The sequence below is a fragment of the Electrophorus electricus genome, chromosome 14, assembly GCF_041902795.1.
Source record: "Electrophorus electricus isolate QZ-2024a chromosome 14, ASM4190279v1, whole genome shotgun sequence".
Lineage (NCBI taxonomy): Eukaryota > Metazoa > Chordata > Actinopteri > Gymnotiformes > Gymnotidae > Electrophorus > Electrophorus electricus.
The window spans coordinates 21,151,611-21,166,217 of NC_137510.1; the positions used below are offsets into that span (position 1 = coordinate 21,151,611).

The 14,607-nt window shown below is 44.6% G+C and overlaps 1 protein-coding gene across 1 annotated transcript in view; it reads right to left on the reverse strand.

Moving 5' to 3' along the window:
* Positions 1 to 14,607, reverse strand: part of tg (thyroglobulin) — a 31,851-nt gene that overhangs the window by 14,863 nt on the left and 2,381 nt on the right. The window contains exons 4-29 of the mRNA XM_081696467.1: positions 14,123 to 14,229; positions 13,738 to 13,881; positions 13,413 to 13,595; positions 11,898 to 12,941; positions 10,751 to 11,347; positions 10,371 to 10,604; positions 9,923 to 10,060; positions 9,524 to 9,601; positions 9,070 to 9,149; positions 8,844 to 8,964; positions 8,158 to 8,361; positions 7,860 to 8,066; positions 7,561 to 7,706; positions 7,095 to 7,248; positions 6,671 to 6,835; positions 6,167 to 6,316; positions 5,749 to 5,913; positions 5,438 to 5,560; positions 5,205 to 5,320; positions 4,559 to 4,667; positions 3,882 to 4,079; positions 3,563 to 3,733; positions 3,260 to 3,346; positions 3,078 to 3,155; positions 2,500 to 2,652; positions 2,177 to 2,350 (exon numbers count right to left, since the gene is read on the reverse strand). Coding sequence (XP_081552593.1) covers positions 2,177 to 2,350; positions 2,500 to 2,652; positions 3,078 to 3,155; positions 3,260 to 3,346; positions 3,563 to 3,733; positions 3,882 to 4,079; positions 4,559 to 4,667; positions 5,205 to 5,320; positions 5,438 to 5,560; positions 5,749 to 5,913; positions 6,167 to 6,316; positions 6,671 to 6,835; positions 7,095 to 7,248; positions 7,561 to 7,706; positions 7,860 to 8,066; positions 8,158 to 8,361; positions 8,844 to 8,964; positions 9,070 to 9,149; positions 9,524 to 9,601; positions 9,923 to 10,060; positions 10,371 to 10,604; positions 10,751 to 11,347; positions 11,898 to 12,941; positions 13,413 to 13,595; positions 13,738 to 13,881; positions 14,123 to 14,229 — 5,126 coding nt within the window. The remainder of the gene's footprint in view (positions 1 to 2,176; positions 2,351 to 2,499; positions 2,653 to 3,077; positions 3,156 to 3,259; positions 3,347 to 3,562; positions 3,734 to 3,881; positions 4,080 to 4,558; positions 4,668 to 5,204; positions 5,321 to 5,437; positions 5,561 to 5,748; positions 5,914 to 6,166; positions 6,317 to 6,670; positions 6,836 to 7,094; positions 7,249 to 7,560; positions 7,707 to 7,859; positions 8,067 to 8,157; positions 8,362 to 8,843; positions 8,965 to 9,069; positions 9,150 to 9,523; positions 9,602 to 9,922; positions 10,061 to 10,370; positions 10,605 to 10,750; positions 11,348 to 11,897; positions 12,942 to 13,412; positions 13,596 to 13,737; positions 13,882 to 14,122; positions 14,230 to 14,607) is intronic.

The following is a 14,607-nucleotide window of genomic DNA, read 5'->3' on the forward strand; positions in this document are numbered from 1 at the left end:
TGGCATTCTTCATCCTCAAGATTTTTACATCAGGGACAGGGCAAAATGTTTAAACATATCTTTATTCACACTTCATACTCTGGGACTGAATATTATTTTAAACACAAGATACATAAACAAGGCCCCTATTAACTGCTATCTGGGGTTAATCAGAACCCGGTTGCTAATTACCTTAAAGTTACTAGAACAGAACATCTGCGCCGAAGATTAAACTTGAAGGCATACCAGACAGAATGACCCGAGAGAGCTTAGCAGGCCTGTGCAGATGCTATAAATCAGGCGTGCTGCAGCGCATCACCACACGCCTCCCGTGTGCCTGGAGCCCAGTTGCGACTGCACACGTGCAGGAGCAATCCGCTACCAACCAGCTGCCCATTCAGCCCATGCGTCCTTATGGAGCGCTCATTTTTCTTACCACACAGACAAAATCAAGAGATCATCGAAGAGAACCATGACATCACAAAAACGCAAGGAAAAGCCATTACAAATTCTAGCAATGTGAGCATTTATTTGGAGCTTGATAGCTGTCCAGTGTTATTCTGGCATGTTTTTTCCCTAAATTTGAACGAATGCTTCCTTATACTGGGATAAAGGTTTTAAAAATAAATAGATAAATAAATAAAGGAGGGGAAAACGGCTTATTTTTTTTACTGATGGAAATTACAGTAACATGCATACTGATAAATAAATTACAGACCACACCAGAAACATGTCAGACCAGAGACCACAAGTCAGACATGTAACCTAAGTGTGCCTGAAAATAACGTTCCCTGAATCAAAAACTTATATCTGGGCTGTTTTTTCTTTCTTTATCAGTTAACCACTTTTGGTTCTTCTTGTGATGTACTTGAGTTAGTGAAGGGAACTGTAATCTTACTATGCTATTAAACTATTTGAGCTCAAACAAAGCCACAGAAAAATTCTTCTAGTTTTGCTTGAAGTTGAAACCCAACATGAATTTAGATGCCTTTTGGATTATAAATCAGAGCAACAGTTTGAGACAGACGTGATTCATCATCAGATGATGAAGCGTTTGGGTTGGACCTAAGCCGTGGCGGACTTCATTTTAACATCTGTCCCACTGTCTAGAGCTTTCCAGAACACTACTGGAATGTTTTCCATTAACACATTCAGACCAGCCACATTTAATCAATGCCTAGACTTCTGGAACGTGATAGGTAAGGCTTTAAAAAGATTTTTGAGAATGCAATTTTAGAAATACAGACAGCTTCAGCTTTACTTTTAGCTATCTTTATTCAGGTAGCAGTGTGCATGCAAGCTGTTACTTAAGGACTAGGAGGTCTGCTGTTAAATGGGCTATTCTGTTCATGTGCCAGAACTACATTACATTTACTTGTTATAGCATTATATGTCGTATTTAAACAAGGGATTGTCACGTAATGTGACTTCACAAATACATACTTGGCTTTACTGGTTTTGCCAGCACACCCGCACACACACTCCAGCAGGTCAGCGGGGCTGCTGGTTAAGCAGCAACACCCCAGAAACTCATTTTCACCGCACAAAGTCATCAGCATCTCATATTCACCACAACTCACCCACTCAGTCTGTGTAGGCACAAATAAATAAACTTAAATCATCTGTTCAGATGTCTGTTCTTGCCACATCCTCTCTCTTCAGTCACTGCTGGGACCTGCAAGCAATACAGCCCCAGCTGTGCAAACCCTGAAGTCCTCTAAACTCTCGGATACTTGCTAAGATCAACAAGCACCAAAATAAGATAATCAAAACACAAGAGGGAGAGGACAGTATCGCTATTACTTGGAGAGAGGAGCGAAAGCCTGAGTTATTGGATTCATTATTAAAATGCCGCCATACTGGTGTCCCGTGGTGCTTGTGCACTATTGACTGTGGATGTGATGCTTGCACAATATGATTAATGGAGAATGCTACGTCTTTAGGGTTATAGGCCACAGACTTTCTCACAGACGGCAGCATTATTTCCAGGGAGAGGTCTGAGAGGAGGAACTGCTGTTTTAAATTCTGTACAAATTTGTTCAAACTAATAAACTAATGCAGATGCTGTGGGGAAGGATTCACATATTGGTCCTGTTTAAATCATAAATGAGCAGTTACCTTGGAAACTGTAGTACTGGAGAGAGGCACGGGTGCGCTGTAGTTTAATGCAGCAGGTAGGAATGAGCGTTGGACTCACCCTTCTTCTGGTGGGCAGTGTGTAGCTCCTGAGGCAGCACCAGACTGCAGGCCTGTCTCAGAGGTTTATCATAAGCCCCACACACACGGGTGTCAGGATACAGCATGCATGCAAAATACATAGGGCCCTCATCTCGAAGGTCAGCCACGTGGCACAGATCCTCTTCCCTGCAGCCTGATACACACATGCACATGACCATGCATACATCCACGCATGCACATACACACACACACATAGTCTCAATTGAATCTCAGTTCTTACAAGTTCTTACATCACAGTCCTTACAAAAGCTCTTTGTTTTTTTAACAAGGATTTTGTCTTACGTTGGAGACACCAGAGCTGGGCCCTTTCTGAAGTGAACTGGTGTTTAAAGAGCCAGTGCTTTTGGCTGGACGTGTTCTTTGCTGAGTCAGTCGTTACATCACTGCTGTCCAGGACATCAAAGGACTTCTTCACCAAGTCTGCAAGGCTGGAGACTACAACAAAACTAAGACCATGACTATTTAATGTCCTTCTTGCAGACTTGCCAAGGAAAAGTAAAATATACTATAACATACACTTTATGGATGTATTGAATCAACCATGTTGATATCAACTCATTTAAAAGGTAAGGTAAAGGATAAAAGGCTTGGAAATGTCATAACACAGAGGGTGAGTTTCAGAGAGAGTGAGTTTGTGGAAAGTGTCTTACCAGAGAGAGTTCTAGAAAGTGTCATACCAGACAGAGTGAGTGAGGGGAAAGTGTCATACCAGAGAGAGTGAGTTCTGGAAAGTGTCATACCAGAGAGAGTGAGTTCTGGAAAGTGTTATACTAGACAGTGAGTTCTGGAAAGTGTCATACCAGAGAGAGTGAGTTCTGGAAAGTGTTATACTAGACAGTGAGTTCTGGAAAGTGTCATACCAGAGAGTTCAGGAGCTTCCAGAAGAACTGCTGCTTTACAGGCTCCCTCAGCCTTTGGCCGAGAGCTCATATCTGACTCTACAGAAGACATGGCTGTTTTACTACTAAGGCAAACATGGAAGTACTGTAGATTACAGCACTGCCTATGTGATAGGTGAGGTGCTGTTGGGTTTTGTTCTCACCTGTCCAGAGGTAGATCCGTTGGAAGCCGACGACAGTGGTTTGGTAATCAGTTTTATTTTTGCTTGATGTGGGTAAAGCTGCATCAGCTGGAAGAGGGCAAAAGATGAACCCAACATTGCTCTCATTAACAAAACAGTACTCATACTGTGCAAGCTGTGGGTATGTGGTGGACTGGTGGGGTTTGCAACCACATGCTCCAAACCCAACCTAAAAGAAAGAACTAAACAGACTACATACTAATGAGCACAGAAGTGTGCTAGGTGCTTAGATACAAACTGCACGGGATGCTTCTGTTGCCTTACTGACGGTAAAGTTCTGTCCACCCAATTCGAAGGTGAAGCGCTTCCGCTGCTTGTCGTATTTCAGTCCGGCTCCACATGTGCGGCTGGAGGGGGCGACCGCGGCCACGTCCCAGTCCCCTTCACTGCACTGCAGCACAGCAGGGACGCTCAGCAGACCACACATCACAGAACCTGCCGTCCACCACACGGGAAGCCAACAAACCGCTCAGTCCTCAAGCCATATTAACCTTTACATGCAAGGCTGGAGGGAGATGAGAAAGGAATGCATATGAACTTTGACATCCCTGTGGTTGTAGTTTAAGGTGAAACCAGACCCGACCTCCGCTGAGGACATTCTGGTTGAGGACGAAGCCATCACAGCAGCTCTCCTGGCTGCAAGCGTCTGCGCAGAAGCGGTGGGCGTTAGCCAGAGAAGCCGCCGGGGATTGGAACACGAGGGTCCGGTACACGCCAGAGCTTGCTTTGTGAAAACTCAGCCTGTCAAAGTTCTTCTCGCCTGCTGTGTTGAACTCGTGACCTTTGGAGGGAGCAGTGATGCATGGGAGGAAGAATGGGGGGAAAAGGAAAGTTCTTGAGATTTTGGTCCTAACACGCAAATCCTTCCAAGTTGCTTTAGGGCAGTAAAGCGGGGGGGGGGGGGGGGGATGGCTATTCCAAGCAAGGTGTCTTAATGCTATTTATCTAAGCACGTAGCTCAAACATGACCTATTTACATTATATGCGAACCTATCAATCAAATCACAGTGTCATTAACCTTATAATCTTGAGGTAAATGAGCTAATTTAACTTTCAATTTGATATAAAACAAATTCACCTTGGTAATAGTTATGACAAAAGCAAAATTTTCAGCTCCTTGCATTCCCAATGGCCCTGATTCTCTCTGCCCAGGTGCCTGTAGCATGCTGCCCTTACCATGAAATGGCTAATGATGTATTACTGGGACAAGCTAGCATTAATATTGTATTGGGGAAGAGCCATCCAGGCCCTTTTACTTACCTTTCTTTCTAAGCACGGTCAGATCGGGTTTCGCTCCAACTTTCACTTTTAGCAAACAGCTCAGAGTCTGGAAGGTATCAGCTTCTTCATTTCCCAAAAACCCTTTGCTCTGAAATGCCAAATATACCATTGCGCGGAAAAAGTCGCATTACTGTCAGATGGCATGACCTCACTTGGCACTCTTTCACCACCACTCCAAAAGAATGTCCAAAGTCAAACACTGCTTGAGCATTTCTATGAATGCTCACTGTTTGAGAGTCAAATCTAGACAATCAATGGTTAGTGTTCGTCATTTGTTTCCAGATGTTTCCTTTAATGCCTAATACTTTCAGAATTGTGTGTCTATTCTAGGTCATACTTAGTGCTACTCATCCAGTGTTATACAAGGTCAAAAGAATGCAAAACAGCCAAAGGATCACACTAAATCAATTTCAAGTGTAGCAGCTTGTGATTCAGTACACATCCATCTGCTTGGAGACATTTTTTCTAATGCTTGTTCAAAGAACGAGATTAAGAACACAACAAACATTTCCATCACGTGCCTGACAAAGAGATCAAAATGTCGAGAGTGGAGATCTAGGAAGTGATGCAATGCAGAGAACTGCATCACCTACAGTGAGAACAATGAAGGAAATGAACATATTACTTGTTGCGTGGCACTGCATTGAACATTGGCTGTGCTCGTGCTGTAGAAGTCACAGATGGTTCGGTCTGCCTCACGGAAAGCCGCCACATGCTGGCATGAATTGTCCCTGGCGCAGTCTAGAGAAGATCAAGAGACAAACAAACGTTGTTGAGGGAATTTAGTTGCGTGCGCGCATGCGTACAGACACACACACACACACACACACACACACACACACACACGCACACACTCACCAAGCACACACTGCCTGAGCTGGACATCCATTGGCAGTGGTGAGGAATCAGAGTGCAGTACCACAGCATCCATAGAGTCCAGCAGCAAGGAGGAAGCTGCAAGAGCCTCAAATTTTTCCAGCACTGCTCATATAGGAACACACACACACACACACACACACACATCTTATTTAAGGTATTACAAATATAAGACATTAATTTGTCTTTTCAGCTGAAGTCTATATATAAAGTTTATTTATGAAAAATTACTTATGACATTCACCAGAGCTCAGTTTAATTCTAGATCTTTAAGTCTATTTTGTATGTCTCACTTTGGCATTGCTCCACAGTGATTGGCTCATCTGCAGCTGTCCATGAGAGTTCGTCGCCCTGCAGAGTGACGCACAGCCACCTCCCAGACAAGAAGTGCTTTTGGGCTGAAAGGAAATCTCCTTTCTCAGTACAGATCAGCCGGCTCTGCTGACACTTTGATACACCTGAGAGTATGAATGAACATGAACGTCAGAAGTAGAACCCAGACCAAAAAAAAAAAAAAAAATCACATTTCTATAAATCAAAGGGGAGTTTTAAAGAGTGAATATTCATATTAATTGCATGAATGTTTTACCATTAATGAAGCAATTCAAAACAACTTGGCCTCACAGCCAGAGGTCCATATTCCTCTCTGCTTGATAAACCAGCTGAGCGTGAACTATGAGGCCACTAGGGCAGGGTCTGACAGCCACTCACAGTGTGAAAGGCTGAAGGCTCCTGAGGCAGCTGTGGAGGTGCCCGAGGGACAGATAGAGCACAGGTCCTGCCCTGCCTCAGCCTGGTAGGAGCCCGGCGGACACGCCTCGCACCTGCCTCTGCTGGAGAAAGACCCAGCTGGACACACCACTGGAGAGACAGAGAGAACGGGAGGGAGGAGGCAGAGAGAGAGAGAAAGAGAGAGAGAACGAGAAAGAAAGAGATGTGTGAAGTTAAAACATTCACACCCGCAAAAAAAACAACAAGAAAAAAAAACCCAACACATTTCTAATTTCCCTTCGACTTTCCCTGTTTCGATGACTACTGACTAAACAAGCAGGCTAAACTATAATCTAGCTATGAAGGCCCTCCAGCACATACACACAAATATACGTGTAAAAAAAACCAAAAAACTGGCCACACTGAGCCAAATCAAACGTTTCCCTTTCATTACCCAGAGCAGACCTATGATTAGGAGAGAGGGGGGCGGAGGAGGCCACTTACCACACCCAGAGGAGTCCGGAAGCTGCTGGTAGCCCGCGGAGCAGCCAAAGGAGGTGGGCGAGGAGAAGGCCGTTGAACGCTCAGAGACAAACACTGACTGGTATGCCCCGCTCCCGATGATCTTCATCACGCCATCCAGCATGTTCTCACTACTGAGCACCGTGTCTGAACACACACACACACACACACACACACACACACACACACCACATTAGTGTCAGCCCAGGCGTCATCTGAGCGCATTTAATTTCACAACAATGAACCATCTGCTAAGTGGCGTCTTCAATTTTTAAAACCTGCTTGTGACAGAAATGTTTTCTTCTTCGATATGTGGCCAAATTTTTGATATAAAAAGAAAATGAATGAATGACTAAGCAGTGACAGCATATAACAGAGGAATAATTGCGGATGATGTTGCTGGTACCAACGTCGTGGAGATCAGGCAGGGCGTGCACTGGAAGGTCACTGAGACGGGCTTTAAAAGTGATGTAGGCAGTGAGGCTTTGCTCATTCACACACTCCAGAGAGACTGAGGACTCATCACAAAGCGACAAAGAGCTGTGTTGATCTGGAGACAGCTAAACCACACACGAGAGCACAAACACACAAGTGCTTGTTTGACATTTTCTAAGAAATGCAGTGGAGTACAGTGGAATATGGAACAGGACAGTGCAGTGAGTGTACAGAGAGAGTATACCGAGTATAGTGGAGGAGAATATAGTGAATATGGGTAGTGAGTACAGTGAGAAAGGAATGGTGAGCACAGGAGAATAGAGTATACTGGGCAATAGCTACTGGAGTATAGTGAGTGTAGGAGGGCTATAGTGAGTATAACAAAGATTATAAAGTGGAGAGTATAGTGAGTATAGAGGAGAAGGGGAGGAGAGTACCTGTAGGCTGCAGACTCCTGCTGCTCTCATGTCATGTAGGAGTGAGGCCTGCAGTGCAGAGCTCTGAGCATGGCAGCCCTGCTGAGTTTCCACTAATGACAGCTGCAACACCACGGGTGCCTGCGCAGTCTGCAGCAGCTGAACTCCTGACACACGCACACACACACAAGCATGATTTTGCACACTCACCAACGACAAACACCATTGCATCCTAAAAGCAACCAAGACAAAAGGATATATATATATATATATATATATATATATATATGATATTTATATACATCTGTGTGTGTATTTACTTTGGCAGGCATAAGAGAGAGGCGCATCGCTCAGCCACGTCTTCCTCACAGTGTCACACATGAAGCTGTCCACAGGAAGGGCGCTGGCATAACCCTGATGACACAAAACCTCACAGCGTTGCCTCTGCTCCACACTCTCACTTACTTTTCCACAGAGAATGGCACCGTGGGAAATGGAGTCTCCGAAGGGGAGCGGACACTGCGGAGCTAAGCACAAATTTACATGCAGATGTCTGAATACAGCCAGCTCTTGATGAGGCACGAGAGAGTCTAAAAGGGAGTAGTGCAATTCGCCTACTGTCGCAGGAGGGTGTTTTCCCTGAGCTCCGGAGTCTGCGTGTGGACGGAAGCTCACGACCGTTCTCAGAAACACACCAGCAGTAAACCTCATCGCACTGCTGAGGCGAGAATTGCTGTCCGGCCTGCACACATTCGGGCTCATAGCCCACGCCGTCCTCCCGCTCAGCCGTTCGCTTCTTCTGAAGAGCACACCAGCCAGGGCCTACGAATCACAACACTGCCCTGACTCACAGTAGTAAACACAGCCCTGACATACAACAGTAAACACAGTCCTGACACACAGCAGTAAACACAGTCCTGATACACAGCAGTGAACTCAGCAGTAAACACAGTCCTGACACTCAGTAATAAACACAGTCCTGACATACAGCAGTAAACACAGTACTGACACACAGCAGTAAACTCAGCAGTAAACACAGTCCTGACACACAGCAGTAAACACAGCCTTACTGCACTTAAGCTTATAAAACAAAGCAGATTTCATGCTTTGAACCCATGTCCTATGTCAACATGGACTTTCTTTTAACAGAGAAAAACTCAAATTATAGTCACATTTCCTTTAACACACTGAATGAGATATTATTAATTAACTCATACAAGTTGTGAAAAACACCATACTCATATATGCTACTGTAAAAGCATATTTCTTCTGCTACTGAATGGATGAATAATTGAATGGTTTACATTCAAGGTCTCCTGTGGGATTAAGGGTAGCCAGCTGAATGGCCTGTCCAGTAACAGGACTAACACACGAGGCCACAGCACTGCCTGCCCCATGCCTCTGGAGTACAGAAAACCCACCGTCCTACACACACAAACACACACACACATTTGTAGGAGCATGAAATGTTCATAGTAGTAGTGTAGGTTTATAAATGAACACAACCATTCAGGTAAAAATCAAACTTGCCTCATCACAAGACGGGCTGTAGGAAAAATTCCAGTCAGAAATAACGGAGTGGGCTTGCAATCTCTGGCATGGAGTTTGGCCTGAAAAACAGCCAAAAACAAAGTGATTAAAAAATCCATTATAATCATTACAAATTTATAACACACAGATGCTTAGTGTATAAACATGAGCATAATACCAATTCAAACAAAAGTCATTTGAACATAATTACAAAAGAATAAAAAAGTCCTACTGCAACCAAAACAGCAAGAGCTTAAAACTGCTCCGGGTTCTTTGGCACAGCTACGTGCCGCAACACGTAAACCTCTACAGACACTGGCCCTCACCAGGACACCGGGCAAGCCGAAGTCTCTGTCACCACACGTTTAAACCATTCCACAACATACTTTAAACCTCGAAATGGCAGCTCACAAACAGCATCACAAATTAGGAAACCAGATTAATATGTGTTTACATTGTCTGGGCTGAACAGCACGAGCACTGAGAGAGCCAGTGATGTATCTTCCCTCTTCGTCCACACACCAACAGTAACCTGCAGGGAAAAGAGCACCTCGACGTATAGTAAACATTAACGTCCATATTCGAAACAGCCAAGATTTTCAGGCAGGAGTATGATGTGGACTTCCAGCGCCACAATGCTGGAATTGGCCTTTTCTTTGGCAAAAGTTACAAAATGTCATTACTTCCTGGATTATACTCCAGGATTTTCCACAGTTGGTGTTCCAGTTAGGAACATTAAAGACAGAACCCAGACAGGAAAAGGACTCATAAGTTATAAATTATATCAGAATGATAAAAACAGTTAAGTGGGTTAACGGTGAACTGCCGGGGACTCCAGGCAGCCTTGCTTCACCTGTGCTGGCATGACACTGAGCAGGCAACCACTGGCCCCGGGCATCACACTGTGGGCGGTAGGGCTGGTAGCCAAGCACTAGACTCTCTCTGTGTCTTTCACTTGCCATTAGGCTGCTCTGCCAGTAGAAATGAAGAGCTGTAGGAAAGAAGGCATTCAGTCCTCTTAGTTATGGTATGTCATTATGCTTGGTAGCAATCAGAACCAATTTATGGCTTATGACTACTCTCAGACTAAGCAAGGAACAGCTAGTTTTAAAAAAAAAGTTTTGACAACAACTAATGACAATAACAAGTTTTGCCATGCAATGTTTTAATATGCTGACGATGATGAGTAAAACCACATCACTGATGATCAGTTAGAATCCAGCCGTACAGTTATGACGACACAGTGGGTGGTGGATGTCATGGAGTAAGGCGGAAGAGCCAGCAAAGCAAGAGCAGCGTACTGGAGTGTGCGGCGAGGCGCAGGGCCGAGCCTGTGCTGCCCTGCAGCAGCTCGGCAAGCTGAAAGCTAGGACTGAAGGCCTGCTGTAGCTCATCGGCCGTGAGCCCGACGCTCTCGGCCAGGAGGAAGCTGTAGCCCACGGGCACATGAGAGCTGTTGGAGACAGAGATCAGCGTCTCTGCCTCTGTCAGGAAGGAATCAACCTGACCACGCACCAGAGAACATGACCCTGGACCTGAGGAACAAACACAAAAGTGCACATGACTAACTTCAGGAAGTGACATACAGTACTCGGGACACCGATCATGTGGACACAGGCAATGCGCCGTGGCAAAAACGTCATACGTGCGTCAGAATAGATGACAAAGCAGTTTTGCTCACATTTTGGGACCTGGTTGATTGCAGCTTTGGAGTCTGACACCATGCCCCCTTTCTGGTCAACACACCAGCAGCGGCGCAGGTTAAAGTGACCCAGAGGAGCACTGAAATCTGAGAATGGGCCTGGATACTGCTCACTGTCCCTTCTGAGTAGCCTCCATAAGGAGAGGGGGTTCAGGAAAACAGATGGCCCAGATATGACTTCAGTATTCCCATCTAGGATTTCAGATGAAATTTCTGAAAATGTTTCAAACTTTGCCAAAACTGGGAATACTTTCTGGTGTCTAGCCTGGAATAAGGCAGAAAGGAAGCCACTGAAAGATGCCATTGCTTTTGGATCTTTTGCATATTCTTGCAGAATTGCAAGGAGTTCCAAAACAGGCAGCTGTTTTCCATTATTGTTGATTTGATTCCATTCATCATAGAACTCAAAGGCTTTTTCAGAAGGGCCATCACATTGTATCTGGTGCCAGCCACCATCCGAAGTGCAGCGAGGGATATAGACACCAGAAAGCTGTGATATGGAAGCAGGACCGGCCAGAACGGAATGAACTGTGTTCAGGAAATACTGGGATGCAGTAATCTGGCAATTAGATGGACCTGGAGAGGAATCACAACCACATAATAAGCTATTATTAATGTCAATAGCACATCAGAGTTCTAGTTTAGCATATATTTTATTTTAGGTTGGCAAATTCTTCACCTATCATCTTTTCTCTTTGGGAAGAACGGGAAAGAATAATATGTATGTATACGTATATATGAATGTAGATACAGAGAGAAAGAGGGAGTGAGACAGAGAGACAGACATGCATATGACTTAAAACAGTCACATATTTAAGTAGATGTTCTGTCGAGCTTACATCTTCAATTTAACCATCTAGGGAAAGTAAGAGAAGTGCTTAATCTTCATAAGTAATAATTATATCCTTTTACATCAAAGCGCTGTGGAGGGAAAAGAGCTGCTTCTCTCAAAATGTACTGTAATACCATTCTTCGATGAACACATCATAGCTGACATGCCTATGTCTAGGAAAGCCCATATAAAGAGATGAGTCTGTAAGTTACTTTGCATATACTGTCCTAGATGTTCACTGCAAGCGACTTGGTCACACCAGCCCCCGAAGTCAGTATCAGAGTGACTACTCACACTGTAGAGTGGCTCCAGAGCGCAATGTGTTGAAACTAGCTCCAGTGCGGCCTATGCAAAAGCAGTTCTTTCCAAGGCACTGCAGAGGCACATATTCTCCATCTTCTTCACATTTAGGGATAAAGACCTCAGAGCCTGCTGAACTGCTAGCTTTGACTGCTATGGCCATCATGCGCTCCTTCTCACACTGGGATGGGCAGCTCGGTCTATTCCCAGAGGAACGAGAGCCCACAACCTCCATTCCTTGGGAGTTAACACACCAGCATTCAAGGCCCTGGCACTGGACTTCTTGGTATTGGCCATCTTCAGTGCACTGGGGCACATATGGTGAGGAAACAATTGAATCAGAAGCCTCAAAAGTCTGGAACACTGTCTGAAAAAGTGGTCCCAGCTGGGTGCTATCTTCTGCCTTAAGCAAGGTGATGGCCACTCGTAGCATGGTAAAAAATTGCTCATTCTCCAAGGTTGCTACAATAACCTTGATTAAGTCTCTATTACGTTTAAGGTTAACAATGCGGCCATACACGTCAGAGATCTCCTGGTCCAGATTCAGACTAACAGAACCATTTGATAAGATCTTGGTCAGCTCTTTCAAGTCCACACTGCCCTGGGTTAAGCCAACCTGGCTGAAAGTTTGACTGAAACTTAATGTTCCCCTAGTACCAACAGTACCAGTAAAGTTAAAATTTCCGGCGTTCTTCAAGAACTTGCCTCCAAATAGGTTCTCCTGGAACCTTTTTGGGTTAGTGGTGAGGGACAGAGCTTTCAGAGCAAGAGCTCCTGTTGGGAACATTCCCTGAATAAGTTCTGCCACAACATCCCCAACACCTGAGTGATCTAATTCTGACAAGAATCTGGTGAGACCAGAGTTGGCCAAGAGCTCTTGGAATTCTGGGCTGCATGAAGGAAGAGGAAAGACATCTTTTTGTGCGTTGGCCTGAGATGTTGAGAACACGTCGTTCTGGCTGAAGTGTCCAGCTGGACCATAAAAAAGTTTGGAGAGTGCTTGCCTCCTCTTAGAGCGGCAGTCTCTTACTCCGGCACCTATACATCAAATATCCCTTAGTTTAGACGTACAGCACTCCATGACAAATGCTTTGAAAAAGAAAAACAAAACTTTAGCTGGCCTAAGCATTAGATGACACTCTAATGACGTCACTGTACATGTCATTATATAATTATATCATCTGAACATTTGTACAATAAATGAGATTTTGCGTAAGTTCCTTACTGTTTGGTTTCATTAACAACAAAATAAAAAGTTCCATTGCTGGTTAAAGTTTGCTACCATGATAAACTGCTGCACTGTAGTAATGAGCAATTAAGTTATGTAACCCACCACTACCACAGTGTCAAAGTTTGGGGAAACTATTGCCAAACAGTGAATGGTGAGTAATAAAGTCGAACATACAGTATATGTCTGCCTACAGTTCAAATGAGCCCTTACAACAAGGAAAGGCTCAACATGGTGCCAATGAGCAAAACAAGGGGGGCCCTGTTTTATGTCCAACTCACTGCAGTCTGGAACTCCTTGCTGACGGCTCCCAAAGATCTCTTTGCCAGCAGAGTCCACGCACCAACACTGCCCGCCAGCCTGGCACTGTGTTGGTATGTACTCACCTCGGGCATCACACGTGGGCACAAAAACATTACCTGCCTTGGAGCTGGCAGACCGCTCACTTTCACAAGGACTAGGACCTATGACATAAAAATAGGACAAGTCTGTAAGACAACCCTTAAACATCACACAATATCCCTATCAGCACCACACATTTTGGAACTATGATTTATTGATGCATTGCGTGAATGAGTGATTAACAGGTACACAGCACAAACTCACATCTAAATCGCCCACTGAAAGCCAGTTGGAGAGCGAGGTATCTCCTCTGCAGAATGCGGTACATGTTGGACTGGGAGAAGGAACTACCAGCATCCAGACTGGAAAATGCTGTGTCATACACCTCATCCAGAAGCAGCTCCACTCCTGCACAGTAGAGAAATTTCAGACTGGGTGCAGTCACTCACTCCAGGTAGCATAAATGTCTAAGTATGCAAAGTCTGGGGAGATGGCTGAACAATGCAATAATCTGGATCTTCTTTTAATGGCCCACATGTGGAGCAACATTAAGTATTTGACTTTTCTTTTTAAACAGGCAATGTCAGACATTCTATTCTAGCAGAGTCAGTGTAACGCCATTGAACTAATGAACCCACTATCCTCTCACCAGTGCTGGGTAGCTCTCTGCCTCGGGTGTCCGCACAGTAGCAGTAGCTGGAGAGCTCAGGGAAAGCTTTTCTAAAATCACTGAATGTCTGGAACACCTCTGGAAGTCTGAGATACACAGGTGCAGGTTAAAACTCAATCAAAAACACTGGCAACTTGGACAAGGCAGGCTAGTGAAGGCCTCAGAGAGCTAGAAGGCTTGTCTTAAATCTCAAACCATCTCCTCATGCTTGAGTATGTTGTGAAGTGCAAAACAAAACTGCAAAACAGTCTTTAACTCAATCATTACCTCACATTTAAGTTTAGCTTTTCACTAGCTTTCACAGTGTCTTTCTGTCTACATTCTCTAATTATGAGCCCATGACTTGTGTAATCTCGACCGCACATTATTCCTGGAATCCACCAAGCTTTTCCTGTAATTTTGTTTTTTATTTTGATAGACTGATGATAAGAGGAAAAAAGTCTAAGTTAATAGACCAACAACTG